Source organism: Gastrolobium bilobum, unplaced genomic scaffold, assembly GCF_033153095.1.
Source record: "Gastrolobium bilobum isolate Gb01-03AN ecotype WA unplaced genomic scaffold, APGP_CSIRO_Gbil_v1 utg18713, whole genome shotgun sequence".
NCBI lineage: Eukaryota > Viridiplantae > Streptophyta > Magnoliopsida > Fabales > Fabaceae > Gastrolobium > Gastrolobium bilobum.
This window is the reverse complement of record NW_026896840.1, coordinates 129,636-145,011: the sequence shown is the minus strand read 5'-3', so window position 1 is coordinate 145,011 and position 15,376 is coordinate 129,636. Positions and strand designations below refer to the sequence as shown.

The 15,376-nt window shown below is 32.1% G+C and overlaps 2 protein-coding genes across 3 annotated transcripts; one reads left to right on the top strand and one right to left on the bottom strand.

The window, feature by feature from the left end:
- Positions 1–6,122: 6,122 nt before the first annotated feature.
- Positions 6,123–8,654, top strand: LOC133302283 (uncharacterized). Of its 2 annotated transcripts, none has more exons than XM_061502041.1 (4): positions 6,123–6,367; positions 6,849–6,954; positions 7,250–7,314; positions 8,369–8,654. In XM_061502041.1, the coding sequence occupies exons 1-3, from the start codon at positions 6,255–6,257 to the stop codon at positions 7,262–7,264; spliced, it is 234 nt and encodes a 77-aa protein (XP_061358025.1). In that variant the 5' UTR covers positions 6,123–6,254; the 3' UTR covers positions 7,265–7,314; positions 8,369–8,654. The 2 variants fall into 2 exon arrangements, with proteins under 2 accessions (XP_061358025.1, XP_061358024.1); XM_061502040.1 differs by having other exon boundaries at positions 7,250–7,319.
- A 1,918-nt stretch (positions 8,655–10,572) lies between these two features.
- On the bottom strand, positions 10,573–13,925 carry LOC133302281 (protein NPGR1-like). The gene is made up of 6 exons (XM_061502038.1): positions 13,809–13,925; positions 13,396–13,723; positions 13,017–13,275; positions 11,543–12,780; positions 11,085–11,232; positions 10,573–10,975 (listed from the first exon to the last, which is right to left on the bottom strand). The coding sequence occupies exons 2-6, from the start codon at positions 13,585–13,587 to the stop codon at positions 10,665–10,667; spliced, it is 2,148 nt and encodes a 715-aa protein (XP_061358022.1). The 5' UTR covers positions 13,588–13,723; positions 13,809–13,925; the 3' UTR covers positions 10,573–10,664.
- Between the last annotated feature and the right edge of the window lie 1,451 nt (positions 13,926–15,376).

Here is a 15,376-nt window from a genome sequence, read left to right as displayed (position 1 = left end):
ACCATCATATCTTCCATCACTTATCCTAGGAGGGAAAAAGACATACTATAATAATCTGAATAATTAAATTACATTAATTAGAGATTAACGTGTAACTGGAGGTTGATTAGATGAAAAATTTAACTTTTAAGTTAAGATGCTTTTCGGGGTAAAAGTGCAATTTTAAAAGTTTTGGGGTAAAAAGTAAAATTGTGCAAAGTAGGTGAGACCTAAAATAAATTAAGTGAGATACAATTTACTTAGACCCAAATAGCCTAAAATCATAAATTAGGAGGCTTAAGTGAATGAGTATAAAGAGGATAATAAAAAAAAGAGACAAAATAGTCATTCTCCATTGAAGATATTTCTAATACCCCAAGACACGCACTCTCTTCATTTCTTCTCTCTATCAATATCTCTCAAACCTCACGGCCTCCATTAGAAAGGAGCGAGAAAGGGAGATTTCCTCTTGTTCTTCTCCATTCCCACACTTCATCTAAGCAAGGAACCATAACCACCCTTCATCTTTCTCACCACACCACCGTGGATGATGCCCAAATAAAAAAGAAAAACACATTCTACCATACCCATTTTGTGCAAAATTAAGGGTAGAGGAAGGAGGAAGGTTGCAATCTCTTGGAAGCTTGGGAACCTTCTCTTTTTCCTTTGTTGAAGCTTTGAGGTAAGAAAGTCTAACTCTATTTGAGTTTTCATAGAGATGTAAAAATCTACGATTTCAAAGAAATTAGGGGTTTATGATGTTGAATGTTTATGTTGAAATTGATGGTTGGGTTATGTTCATTTAATGTAGGAGTGTTATTGATTATGTTGAAATTGGATTGGAACAACCTTTGAGATAGGATTGTGAAAATTATTGAGATTTCAAGAATTTGGGGTAAGTTTCTAAACTCGTGATTTTAATGATATCAAATGTTGTGGTTTGATTTCATTGTATATATATGTTATTGATTAGAAGCCACACACTTTGAATAGGTTATGTTGGTGATTGTGGAACTAATAGGCAATTTGTTAGTGAATTGGTATTTTGGCTTTAGAATCCATAAAGGAAAGGCTTGGAAAATAATCACCAAAGATAAATTCTTGGATCTTGGGATTATTTATATTTGGTGTTCCACAACACTCCTTAGGAGTGTTGGTTAATTGCTTGATTAAATGACTGATTATTAGAGTTATGATATAGTTGCATTCATGTGGACTTGGTATGCAATTGGTTGTTGATATGATGTGCTTTAATTTGGTAGCCATTATATTGTGAATTGATTGGAATAAGTTCATTGATCAATAGAATATGTATATGGACTTCCCTTGGGGATTTATCTTAAAAGGTATGGCTCTTGAAAGTTTCATAGGGACACTAGCTTTGAGGTACGACTCATTAGAGTGGTCCTAGTGCATTAGGTGCACAAGTATAGTCAATTCACTATTGTTGTTGTGTATATGATGATACTATGTCATATGCTCTGACATTTCTTGCAGGAAAGTAAACTCAAGTGTGGAGGAATCTTCCAAGAACCCTGAGTTTACTGAGATTGTTATCTTACCCCGTTTGGGGATTATGTTTCATGTGCTCCAGGTGAAGGAGTTAGGACTTCTCAGGGGAAGAAGCCTGCTTAGTGCATGAGAGACCTTATGCTTTTGATTTGGCTTATTTTGATATAGTAGCATGTTAGGACCATTCTTTTGGAGATGAATATTTAGATGTCTTAATGATGAGTTGTATATTTGGTCATAATAGCGTCTATATAAGGAGTAAAGCCAAGTATAGTATAACTTTTATTTTTGGTCATATTAATGTCAAGATAAATATTGTAATGAATGTGATGATTTGATGCAAGGATAATGGATTCATGGATGAAATGAATGTATTGATACTTGATTATTTGGAAAGATTGATGAGATGGTCTATTAGGTGCTTGAAGGAGGGTTATGTCCATAAATAGAAGTCCAATACTCCAAAAGGGAACCTCTCAAGTTCGATACTAGTGTGTGCGCTTGGAAACCAAAAAAAGCCTCACTCGAGCGTGCTGTAATGCGCTTGAGGGCGTTAAAATGCGCTCTGAGGTAGTAAGCAACCATTTGAGCGTGCTAGAGCAAGCTAAATGAGTGAAAATAGTTATTGAGCTTATTACTGAGCGTTACAACGTGCTACTGAACTAAACAAGAGCAGATTTCAATTAGCGCACTCTTGGGCATTAAAGCGCACTTAGCCCATAACTTCAAATTATATTTTACTTCTTTTGGCTTTTGTGGGCCATTTGTTATGAGATTGTAGAATAATGTAGGATACTTCTAACCAAAGTAAGGTTAATATTTAAGGAAGTAGATGTGAATAAGCTAGAAATGAATTCTAGATGTTAACATCTATCTGAAAAAGGAAAAAGTTTAGTCACAATTTTATATTAATTACTTAAATTCTAACTGTGCTTAATAACATAATTAAGTTAATACATCAGGTGCACACAGGATGTTACACACACTATCAAAATTGAGTGCTTAAACAAATATATTTAATTGGTATAAATATATGGCTTTTTTATATATTTATCGATTCATCGATTACCCGACTAATCTGGTTCCAGAACTGTTGGATCCATTATGGGGGGAAGCTTTTCCAATACCATTTTTTTTCATTCTCAAAGCTTGAACTCGAGACCTTTGGATAAGAAGAACAAACTTATTATCACTTGAACCAATAATTATTGGTATAGACATATGCTTTTAAATACCTTATAGTCTAGATTAATATTCAAATCAATGGAGTTCTAATTTTGTGCATTAGATGGGTAATTTATTATTTATAAATTAATATTAATAAGGGAAATATAATAATCTTAACGAAACATGTAAGGTGAAATCGAAATATCAGGTTTAGATCCTCCTATTCATGCTCATCTTTATTTTAGTTGCATTTTTATTTTGTTTTATTTTTGTTCTTTTAATACTCGAACTTTTAGAAAAATAAGCTCTTGGTTTAAGTAATACTTAATTAGCAAGATAATAATCATCCAGAATCGACACTTTACTTCACTTGGTATTACTTATTTCACCCGTACTAATTATTTTATTCTAGTTAATTCACTTAAGATCATTTAATACATCAATTTCAATAATCTCATGAAAAAATTTAACCGATAAATCTAAAAATAAAACAAAAAAGGACTTCTAAAAATTTAAACAAGATTTAATTTTTGCAATTAAATCACATAAATCAAATTAAATTAAAACAAATAATTTCAAATTTTAGTTGATTTAAACACAACCCTTAGGAGAGTTTGGTACATGAGATTTTTTTATTTATCGGAAAACTGTTTTTGCTAAAATATGGTAGGAAATAGTTTTTCTCTGGTAAGTTACAAAAATGTGTTTGGTTTACACAAATTTATCCCGAAAATATTTGATTAAGTTTACTGAGCTGTGTTTGGTTGATTGTGAAATAGTAATAGTAATGTGGGGTTATTTTACAAAAATAACCCCACCTTACTTTTTCATTCTTTTTTTTTCTCCAGCGTTCATTTTCGCTCGATTCTCCCTCTCTCTCTATCTGATATTCGACCTCGTTCTTTGCTTTGAGCTTATCCCTGAAACCCTTTTTTTTTTCCGTTTTCCATGCTTTACTCTTCACACCATCTGCATCTAGAGCATCTTTTATGTATGATAAGGCATAAAGCATGGCAGCATGAGCACCTACACTTGTTCTACACTTGTTCTGTAGTTATTACTTAACAGAATAGCTCTTATTTCAATACACAAATGCAATGGCTTGAAAGGGGGAGGAAGATAATGTATTGTGCTTTATGCTACGTAGTACTGAGCTTCTTCACAAAAATGAGGGTTAGTTTGGCCCTCAATTATGCTGTTGATTTGTTATTTTTTCAGGTGATGAAAAATTCCAACAAATCTTTGAGAAAGTTTTGATGGTGTCCGTACGAAAATTTGCAAAGGAAAACAAAATTCGGAAAACAAATGTATCCAGGAATTTTTTTAATTTTTTGGTACCAAATATGACATTCCATAAATCCAAAGTGAGTTGTCCCATGTTTTTAAAAAAAATCTCGATACCAAACATTCCCTTTAAGAAATGAAAAATGATGACGTAGCATGGAGGCCCAATCACAACCGCAGTTTGCTGGCATCGTAGATTCCTAGATCTACTTTGTACTTTGCCTCCTATCTTATTAAGCTTTATCTTCAATTATTAGGAAATATTTTTAATATTACGGATAAACCGAATTTGATATATTTATTTATTAAATTGAAAAAGTTTGAAAGAACATAAAAAGAAAAAGAAAAAAATAAGTGTTAAAGTGAAAAAAATTATATGTTTTAGTAAATAAGTGTGTCGAGTTTGATACCCAAGTTTGCTTCAATTATTCATGAAAAAACTACGTGCACGTTTAAGTTTGACTTTAAAAAAGTAAGACTCCTTTTAAGGAAAAGATACATTTTTTTTTCAAATGGGGTATAAAGTTTTAAAACCAATTGTTTTTTATAATACTTAAATAAACTCAGAATTTTTAAATTGATTTTTGAGTAAATACTCTTTTGGGTCCCTAACAAAAAAATACGGTCCTCACTCTAGTCCCTTACAAAAATAAAGTAGTCAGTTAGTCCCTAACAAATTTAAAATGGATCTATTTTAGTCCTTTTATAGGACTAATATGGGTCTTTTTTAAATTTGTGAGGGATCACGATTTCAACTAAATGTGTCTACTTTGAATTTGTTAAGAACTAACAGACTAATTTATTTTTGTAAAAGACTAAAATAGAGATCGTATTTTTTGTTAAGGACCAAAGGATATTTATTTTAAGATTATTTCTCCGTGATCTAAGTAACAAGGAAGTTGGTGAAACAAATTTAACGCGGAATAGTACAAGGAAGGAAACGCGTACAACATATTTCTTTTAATTGTTTAAGTAATATTATTATTAAATATAAATTATTTAACAATTAATACGTGTAATAATCCACCAAGTCCCAACGGAAGCCAAAGTACGAAAAGGAGTTGGCACAAACTTAACGCGTAATAAACATGAGGTTTATTTATTTTTTTATACAAAAAAAATAAATAAATAGAATCTATATTTTTTTTCATATAAATTCATATAAAGGAAAAGTGTTTGTCATTTTAAATGACATAATATTCAGTCCTTTTAAGAGAGAGACAAACACACACAAAATTTTTATTTAAATTTTAAATTAAAAAAACCCACCCACTTTCACTTTTCCATGATTTCTATTGTTCTGTATCTATCTCTCTCCTAAAATGACATAAATGATAAACACCAAATCTTTCGTATAAACTCTATATATTTTATGTGTATAAAAAATAAATTATAATATAAGAAATATTAATCTCTAAACATGGATTATGAGATCATACCCTCTTTGCCTAGAGTTTGCAACATTAATAATTTAATGTTAATTATTATGGGTTGAGTGTCTGTTCTTTTGAAGGACGTAAGTTGTATTTTTTTATTGACTTACACGTTTGATCGGTTATACTTTATATAAATTTGAAAAGTTTTTTTTTTTTTTTACTTTACACTTCAACGATGTGACGGAAAAAAAAAACTATTCAAATTTACATGAAATATGACCAATCAAATTTTGGGTAAATGAGGACACAAACTTATTTTTCGCAGTTATTATTAAGAGTTTTATAAGAGTTATGTGATAAAAAAATGATTGTGTTATATTATAGAGATTCGTTTTGCGTGCAGTAGCTTTATTTTTTAGTTTTTCAAAGGGTTTGTTTTTTCTGATGTTACTTTAGATAACTTTATCTAATGTTCATCAAAACGAGGTCGTTTTGGGACGGAAATCATGGTATTTTTATAATTTTAATTTATTTCAGGGTTATAATAGTCTTTATCTCTCTATTTTTTTAATTTTTCAATCCCAAAACGACGTCGTTTCGATGAACATTTGATAAAGTTATCTAAAGTAACATCGAAAACTTTTTTCCCTTTTTCAAAACATATGGATCCCACAAAATATTACGTGTGTAAAAAAAATTTTGTGTTCGTGTTAAACGATGAAAGCAAATCCCTATTATTAATTAACATTGTACATTGTACAAAAGATTAAATTAAATAAATAGAGATCGTTGAGGCAGATAAGGTTCCAGAACAGAACACAGCTCGGAGAAACAGACACACATAGAGAGAAACAGATAGAGAAAGAGAGAGACACAGAGGGAGAGGGAGAGAGAGAGAGAGAATCAGAAATAGAGAGAGAGAGAGAGAAATCGAAGATGGGACTCTGCTTTGGTTGCTTTGGTGGAGGCGACAAGCGTATGACCAAGGAAGAAGAGAGATTGGCCTCTGAAGAAGCGCGTAACAGAGCTGCTGAAGCCGCTCAGAAAAGGTTTAGCTTTATACCCTTTTCTCAAAATTCCTTTTTAAAAAAAAATAAAAAAATTCATGAATAGTCTATGATCTTAACCACTGAATTCTCTGCAAGTTTTTAAATTTTTTTATTCACTGATTTGGGTTTTAATTGGGAAACCCACATGGTTTATTAGAATCAAGATCATTGTACTTGTGTAGATTAATCTGTTTTTATGATGATTATGCATGAAATATGTATCTCCATTTGTTTTCCTATTTGGTTTATATCTAGGCGATCACACTTTCTGACAAGTTTGTGGAAGTCATAATACAAAAGGCATGCAGTTAATGTTATTAATGAAATAGATAATGAAATGAAGCCTAGTTCTAGAGATGGGGTAAAGCATGAAAAAACATCAAAGACATGTATGTTAATGCTGTTATAATGATATTTTTATTGGTTAGTGCCAATTGGATGTGACTGTGGACTAACGTATATGTGTTGGTTGGAATTGCAGGCAAGAGCAATTTGAGAATTCTCCAGCAGGACGTGCTGCACGTGCACAGCAACAAGCAATGGCAAAGCAATCTGCAAATGCCAACAAAGGCGAACCTGTTCTTAAGGTTTGGTGATTCAAGATGCCACTTAGTTTTTTTAGGCCATTATTAATTTATACTGCCATTAAATCTGCTAAAGTTTCATCTTATAATTCTAGAGGTACATTCAGTGCTTCTTTATTAGGAGTTTTTGCACCTTTTTTTTTTTTTTGAATAATTTCGTTAAAAATGTCATTGACCTGTAATATGCTGCTTTCTTGCCTATGCTTTTTGACTAACAATCTTCAAGTAGATTTATACCATACTCATTTTATTAGAACTCACTAATGATATGTTTTGACTCTTTCATTTGTGGATGCAGTGGCAGATGGGTTAAAGTTAAGTTAGGCTAGGCATTTGTCTGTTGGGCTCAACTTTTTATTACATGTAAGGTGAATGATCTATCTGATAAATTCTAATTGGCCTGTTTATTTGGTTATGCAACTCTCTTTAGTTTAAAGTTTTATGAAATTAACTCTTGTTTTTTGGATTTCGTTGCAAGACATTTAGCATTAACATCTATATAAATACATACAAAAGTAAATGATTAAAGTTGTACTTGTACCCATTGTAATGAACATTTCTCACATTGGGGTATTTAACGCGTGCATGGCCTGGATTGTTTGGATTCTATGCTTAAAATTTTTGGACTAAATCAACTTGGAAAAATGTGGAGAAACCTATTGTAAAGAACCAAAAGCATTTTCGGTCTCTTTTTTTTTTTTTCCTTCTGTAAACAAGATTTACATAAACAAAAAGTTTGATGTTTACGGCAATGCAGCTCACTGCACAAGATGCATTGTTAGCAATTATCAAGGTGGAAAAAGAAAAGAAAAGATTGTTTAGGGTATGCATCTTAATAAAATACTAATGATAACCAAATTTATAATTTTTCCCTTGACATTCTGTTCAAGTGCAGCACATGCAATATAGCTGTGTCTGCAAAATGTTACACAACTGCACCAATCTCTCACATGAATACAGTAATTAAAAATTTAAAATGCAAGGGAGAGGTGTTAGAGAAGTATAAAATCATTAAGGTAGTCTCACCCAACAGCTTAAACTTTTGGGTTGAATTGGTTCTTTACAGGAGGGTAGCAAATAGATTTAGCTTCTTATTTAGAATAGGTTCATTTTATCATATCAATCAATATATTCCTTTGATCCTGGATTAACCCTATCTTTTAGAAATCTACCTCTGAGTAAGATTAAAAACAAACTAACTTACTGAATCAAACCAACCCAGTTGGACTAGGTTACCTTCAGTGATTTCTTCTGGTTGTGTAGATTAGGACCACTAGTGTTTGTAACAGATTGAACTGTGTAAAAATAGAAACGAATATCAAGTACTTTTGACTTAACAGAATGAAATTGTCTCTTTATTGTTTAGGAGATCATTTTGCTTCATTGGTTAATTGGTTTTTCTTTTCTTGTGTTGCAGTATTAGTGATAGGTCCAGTCAAATTCTATGCACAGCATGCTTCCCTTGTTCCGAAGATAAACAAAAGTCTTTACTGCAATTGTATCATCAGTGCAATTTGTTGTTTTCTAGTCCAAGAAATATTCTGTTTGATTGTAAATAATTCATGTTGAATGGAAATGGGGATAAGTTGAGAAGATAGTTTTTTTTTTTTTTTCCTTGTATGATATTTCAGCAACTCCATTTTCTCTCTGTAAAAATTCAACTCATCAACATGTTACATGTTTATTGATTCAAGCTTTGAGTGCCTTACATATAACGAATGAGTGAAGGGTAGCCCTTAAGATGATACTTCTGCTTTATTTGTTTTGTGCGAGTATTATTAGTGGATCCCAATGGGATTCTGAATTTATTCGGATTAACGAACGGTTAAGGACTAGCTAGTACATTTCTTTCTATCATACTGTACTATCCATCTTTGTCCAAAAAGATATAATCATAGGACTAAAACTGTTACTCAATCCAATCATTTAGGGGGTGTTTGGTAGGAGGTTTGTTGTGAGATTGATGGGTAAATGAGAGTGGGTATTTAATTACTCTATGTTTGGTAGAAGTTTAAGAAAAAAAATGCTAGGCAACCATCTTCCCCATCCATTCAGATTTATGTGTAAAGTGATGCAAAAGTTACTGTTTGAAAAAACCACATTGGAGGTGGTATTTGAAGATAACAAGGCAACTGAAAAAAATGTGCACAATGGTGAGACAGAAATGCCCCGCTAGGATGGTGTTGATCTCAATATCACTGACAGTTCTTGGTGATTGAAATGTTTTTTTAAAAGTAGGGATATTTTTGTAATTACAACTTATTTCTCCATCTATATTTCACCTCAAACCAAACATAGACTTTATAAAATTTATCTAATTTTTCTAGTAAATTTTTTTTCAACCAAACAACTTTTTTTACATTTTTCTACCAAACTCACTTTCCAACCATTTCTCTATCAATTACATTTTCCTAGTATTTAAAAATTTTCTCCTCAACCAAACGCCGCCTAAGTGGAAATCATGATTCAGATTCCAGATTTTAATTTTCATTTCTAATTTTGTCAGAATTAGAATTGGTTTAGAATCATAAAATTCATGTTTGAGTTGTGCAAAAAAATTAGTACCTTGAATTAAAATTTTAAATTTAATCTAAATTCGATAGTTTAGATGTAAGATTCAAAATTTGGAAATTAAGTGTAAATTTTGTAGTAAAAAATTATGTAATAATTATTATTTTTTTATTTTCGATTTCTTTATAATATTAATGAATCTAATAAATAGCTCTTATGAATAAAAGATTATTACTATAATATATTTTTTTAATCAATAGTTTATTTAAGCAGAAAAAATATGGTCTGTTTCGTTGGTTTTTATTTTTTTTCTTCTTAAAATTGTTTTATAGAATAGTTAATAAAATATATATTTTTTATTTTGAAAGTTAAAAATAAAAACACAAAATAAAAACAATTAAGATATGTTCTCTAAATTTGATTCTAAAAATAAGAAATAAGGGTAAAGGATTTCTCCGGTCAATCGAGATAAGTTATCTCCTGTGAGTCCAAAACAACGTCTTTTTGAGGCAGAAATCAAGATGTTTTTATAATTCTAATATATTGTAAGGTTATATTAGTTTTTATCATTATAATTTTTTAATCTTATAACCCAAAACAACGTCGTTTTGAGTTCTCTGGAAATAACTTTATCTCCACTGACTGAAGAAATACTTTTCCCAAAAAATAATTATAACTTTTAGAAGTATTTTCACAAAACAGAACTTATCAAACAAGTATTTTCGTTTTTTTTAAAAAAAAATGTTTTTGAAAACAGATTTCAAATAGCCCTATGACTTTTGTTTTTCGAGTTCACACCTTCAATAATAATGCTTTCAAGTTTCAACTAAAGTTAAGCTTTATCTTTCTATGGTGGACTTAGGACACCTTGAATGAGAAATTTGAAAGTGATAAATGATAAAGTAATTTCTTTTCACAGCACTAAAAAACAATTTAAAAAAAAAAAAAAAAAAGTTACAACTAGTATGAGGCCCAAAAAAAAAGGATCTAGTACATTCCATTGAAACATACTGAAGTAAATCTCTATATAAGTAGCTAGATTTAGCTATACATTTTTGAACAAATAGTTAACCAAACAAGGGTAACCTTGGGATGAACTTTTTTTCCCATTAGTTGCGTCTCATGACTTTTCTATTATGCTCTTGGTTTAGCTCACTTTCCCTCAACCACATAAAAAAATTGAAGTTCTCCAAAAGTCTCAATCACACAAATTTTTGCACTGGAGCTGAAAGTTTCAGCTCATATGCAGCTTGAAAGCAATCTGCTGCTTGTTGTAATGAACCTTCCATTTTTGAAACCAATCCAAGATTGAACCACGCATCATTGTTTGTTGGTTCTAATCTTAAAGCATTCATTAAAAAGCTTCTTGCAATTGGAAGTGATTGCATACCAAGTTTAAGCAACAATTCTGCAGCTGAAATAATACTTGGAATGTAATCCGGTTCTATTGACAATGAGATTGAGAAGGAAACAAAGGCCTCCTTGTATAATGATTGAGCTTCAAACAACTTCCCTGCCATTTTCACAACCATGTAATATAGCATATTTTAGTGATTTGTTAATGCATTGTGTTACCATGGTCATAAACACAAAGCACAGGAAACATGCAGCAGTTTTCATACCTGTAATGTGCCAACTTCTGGGAGAGAAAAAATCTATTAGCTGGGCTTTGTCAACACAAGCTTTTGCATCAAGAAAAGAACTAAAATCTGCATAAATGGTAGCCAAATCCTGCCAGGCTTCCATTTCCAACTTCTGTTCTGTTAATGCCTGCAAAGAGTGATGAAAATGCAAGAAGGGAAATTCTTCACAAGAATTCAGGAGATGAATCTAATCGTTTCACTAGCAATATTTAAAATTGTCCCTAATCATAAATCCCCAATCTTTTACTATAAGCATTTGGACCACAAAATAATTTTTTTGTATTTAATAAGGTAGAGGAGTATTGGTTGATGGTTTGAAATCTAATTAACTAGTCTCAACATAAGGTCTTATTTCTTAACAGCTTCCAACATGCAAGAGCCATTGCTTCTTTGCAATCAACTTTAATATAAGTCTATACAATAACAATAATACAAACCTCGTCCCTGAATGGTTTTGCTTGATCGAAGTTCTTAGCTTGAAGCCAATGCTCTTTTTTTGCTTCAATTACTGATAGTAAAATTCTGTAGGTCTCTATTGCTTGCTTGGGTTGCTTCTGAGCAATTTGAAGTACAGCTTTCAGTCTTAGTAGTTCTAATTGATCTATCCTCCCAACCTCATCTAAAGCAAAATCAACAACAGTTTCTGCATCCTTAAACCGTTGCTGTGCAGATACTATGAGTGCTAACAGCTGCCAACCTCTTCTTGAGCTTCCAACCATCATGTCTGAGTACATCATTATATTGTCATAAGCTGCATTTAGATTCCTTTGCATTGCATTTTCCAGTCCAAGGCTGAATATCGCTTCCGGATCATCATTTGTAGTTAGAGAAGCATCATTTAGTAAGTTCAAAGACTCTCTCTGAAATATGATTCTTTCAGAATCCAGTACAGATACTCTAGCCGCAGCCCCATAGCAAACACCGAGAAATTTTTGTCCTTGACTCAAAAAATGCTCATTTTGATGCTTGGCTAGATCAATAACTTCCCTTGAAAATTTAATGCCTTCATGAGCATGGTTTGGATATTGGGAACACAGTTTTGCACCAAACAAAAACGAAGGAAAATGGGGTCTATGTTTTGCTTCAGAACTACCACAAGCCTTCCTCAAGAGGTTCAAGGCTGCTTCATCGTGTCCAGCTGCACTGTAACAAAGAGCAAGAAAGTACCACCTCTCACCTCGATCATAGATACCTGGAAGGATCTGCTCTACATAATCTGCCAATGATTCAAACATTCCAGTAATTGAAAGTGAAAATGTAAGATGATCCATTATTTCAGCATCCCACTCTATTTCTTGAAGTGCCATCCTTCCTGAGAGTATTAATAGCAAAAGTACTGCTTCTTCAATGTTACTCATAGGTGTTGTTTGGCCCCTCACCTGCAACTGAGAGGGTAGGTTCACTTCAACCCCACCATAGAGTAGTGTGGTAGCTAAATCTTTTTGTACACAAGCCAACCTCTGTGGCTCCAAATTCCAGGGCTTGACCAGTGCCCGCCGATAAGCAATGACAGCTTCGTCTAGAAAACCTGCCTTCATCCATAGATTTGGAAGCAACTCCAATGCTCTGTGGAACATTTCTTGCAACTTACAATCTTCACCAATACCCTCAGGTATTCCATTAGGTAAAGCAGATTCAACTGTATCCAGAATTATTCTGCACTCCTTTGCAGCCTCTGGTAAATAAGAAAGCAGCAATAATTAGAATTGGCACCTTTGAGTGCTAAATCACTCATACATAATGTAGATCTCTTGATGCAAATATGGAGAATTGTTCATGACCCACTTTGTCAAAGAAAGAAATTTTCAATACCATACACGCAAAAATTGCAGGTTATAGCAAGAGCATGTTTAATAAAACAAAATAGATGAATATGCTAAACGTTTAAAAGAGATATGAAGGAGGTAATACCAGTGTATCGCCCAAGTTCCTCTAAGGATTTGGCTTTAAGCAAAATTGCCTCAAGAAGTAGGCTTACTGAATGCATTGACAATACATTAGAGAGCACATTATCAATCTTGGAACGTGGTTTTCTTTGTTTGGTTCTTTCAGCAATAGCCCTAATCATCCTTGGGGTCAAAGCCCTTATGTCTATACCTTGAAACACTTGAAGGGCAGCATCAAAGTTCCCTCTCTGATATTCAAGCCTCCCCAGCAAAGCCCGAGCTTCCTTAAATTCACCAAAAAATGAGAAAAACTAAAATAAAACAGTTGTTTGACATTAGCAGAAGATACCTACATGCTATTTTAACAAATAATTTCACAAAGAAAGAAACACATTAATTCCTACATCATAGTTTAATGAGAGAGCTTCTTTTAGAGTAGACTCAACATCTTCTACTTGGGTTTCATCAAATTTGGATTCCGAATCCCCAGTCCTTGAAGAAAGCCCATTGGCAGAGAAATCCCTTGTTGCCAGAGACTCCGGTGACTGTGGCGCCTCTTCAAATTTGAATTGTTCTCCGGAACAAGCACACAGCATCTTCCAAATCGACCAGGAACTTAAACCAAAAAAAAGTGTGGACCCGTTTGAAAGTGAAGCTAACAGAAATCACTTCTCAGTGCACTCCTTCACGAATGGCACAACACCTTTAAATCAATGTGTTAAGAAACACGTTCTGTTAAAATTCAATAATTCATTAGCTAAAGCAATATTGATCTTAAGTAGCTAAATGAAGAATGTCACAAAAGCACCCTTTTTACCTTGAATTTGAAATTTTGCAACTTGAGTCATTAAATGGCTGATAAAACACAAGACAAGTCACATGACAACAATGGAAATCAGAGAGTGGCTTCTAGACCATTCAAGACAAGATTCTTATCAAACATAATGCAAAGAAATGAAGAATATAACGTTAATGTAGCAGAAAACCAAACCCCGTAATTCATGGGAAGAAACAACCAATTCCATTGGTAGAAAATGAAGAGAGAGAGAGAGAGAGAGATGACAAATTTTTCAAAGGCAATGATGGGTGTCATAAGAAAAAAAGAGGACAAAAAGGTTTTCTAGATGAACACGGTTGAGCATGTGAGAGGTGAGAAAAAGGCGAGACAAACAATAATGAGAACAGAGCTTTGGACTTTACCATATCCCAGATTCCAAAGACTTGAACTTTAGCAGTTCTCGACGCCATGAAAGGTACCCTTCTGTTGGACTTTCTGTTTCTCTGTTTGGATATTCTGAAATTGACCCTTATTGGTTTAAAAGATCAGCATCTTAAAATTGATGTTAAAAAAATTTAAAAACCTTTAACCTAAATAAACAGGAACTAAAAGAACCAACCCAAAGCTTATATAAATGAAATGTAATAATGAACTATATTATTCAATCAGAGATCTGATTTTAATAATAATTATTTAAATACTTTCTCTCTCTTCTGGCATGGTGAATGTTTTTGTAATAAGAGTAGAAAATGTTGGTAGATTCTTTAAGTTAGTTTCAAGTTTCAACAATGTTATGGTCTGTGTTCATACTTCATGGTGATGGATAGTGTTAGGTGTTGTAATTGTGTAAAGAAGTAGTTCGGGTTGGAGAGCAACATTCAAAGGAAGAAAGTGAAGTGAAAGATAAACCAAAAGGCTGTCGCCAACATAGCAAAAGGGACCTCATCAACTTGTCTCCATTCATTGGTGTCGCCTTAAATGTTGTTTGCTTTTGTCAGTTAATGATCACCAACATAAATATTTAAAAGAATACAAGAATGTTTATGAGTTATGACTATTATTTTCAGAGAAATAACTATTTTTTTAATTCAAAAAGTTGTGAAAATAAATACATAAAAAGTCTTAAAATAAGTTAATCTAAAAATACACAAAATTGTTCTATTGCTTTCAAGTTTCAACAAAGTTTAAGTAATCCAAAACGTATCATTAAAAATATATTATGTCACTCCCCATTACTATGTATTATTAAATTTGATGTTTTTTTTGTAGGAGATAAAATTATTATGTATACACACATAAAAGTATGTCAAATCCATATAGAATCATGTGAAGAGAAAAGAAAAAAAATACACCCTACATATTTTTATATATGTGTAGAAGATCATTTAATTATCTATGACATGAGAGATATTAAATCCAATAATTCATTTTTTATTTATACGTTCACACTGCATTTTCTTGACCTCGTGACAAGAAACTAACAAAGAGCATTCATGCATTAGAAAAGTATTTATCCTTTTAAATGACATAATTTATATCATTTTACTTTCACAAAGAGATGTGACTCATACTTTTATTTTTTTTATCAACTCTCTCCTCCTTTATTT

Coding starts and splice junctions, on each gene's coding strand:
- LOC133302283 (XM_061502041.1), top strand. CDS start 6,255: ATGGGACTCTGCTTTGGTTGCTTTGGTGGAGGCGACAAGCGTATGACC. Junction 6,368..6,848: donor GCTGAAGCCGCTCAGAAAAG/GTTTAGCTTTAT, acceptor TTGGAATTGCAG/GCAAGAGCAATTTGAGAATT.
- LOC133302281 (XM_061502038.1), bottom strand. CDS start 13,587: ATGCTGTGTGCTTGTTCCGGAGAACAATTCAAATTTGAAGAGGCGCCA. Junction 12,781..13,016: donor GGAACTTGGGCGATACACTG/GTATTACCTCCT, acceptor CTTATTTACCAG/AGGCTGCAAAGGAGTGCAGA. Junction 11,233..11,542: donor CAAAACCATTCAGGGACGAG/GTTTGTATTATT, acceptor CACTCTTTGCAG/GCATTAACAGAACAGAAGTT.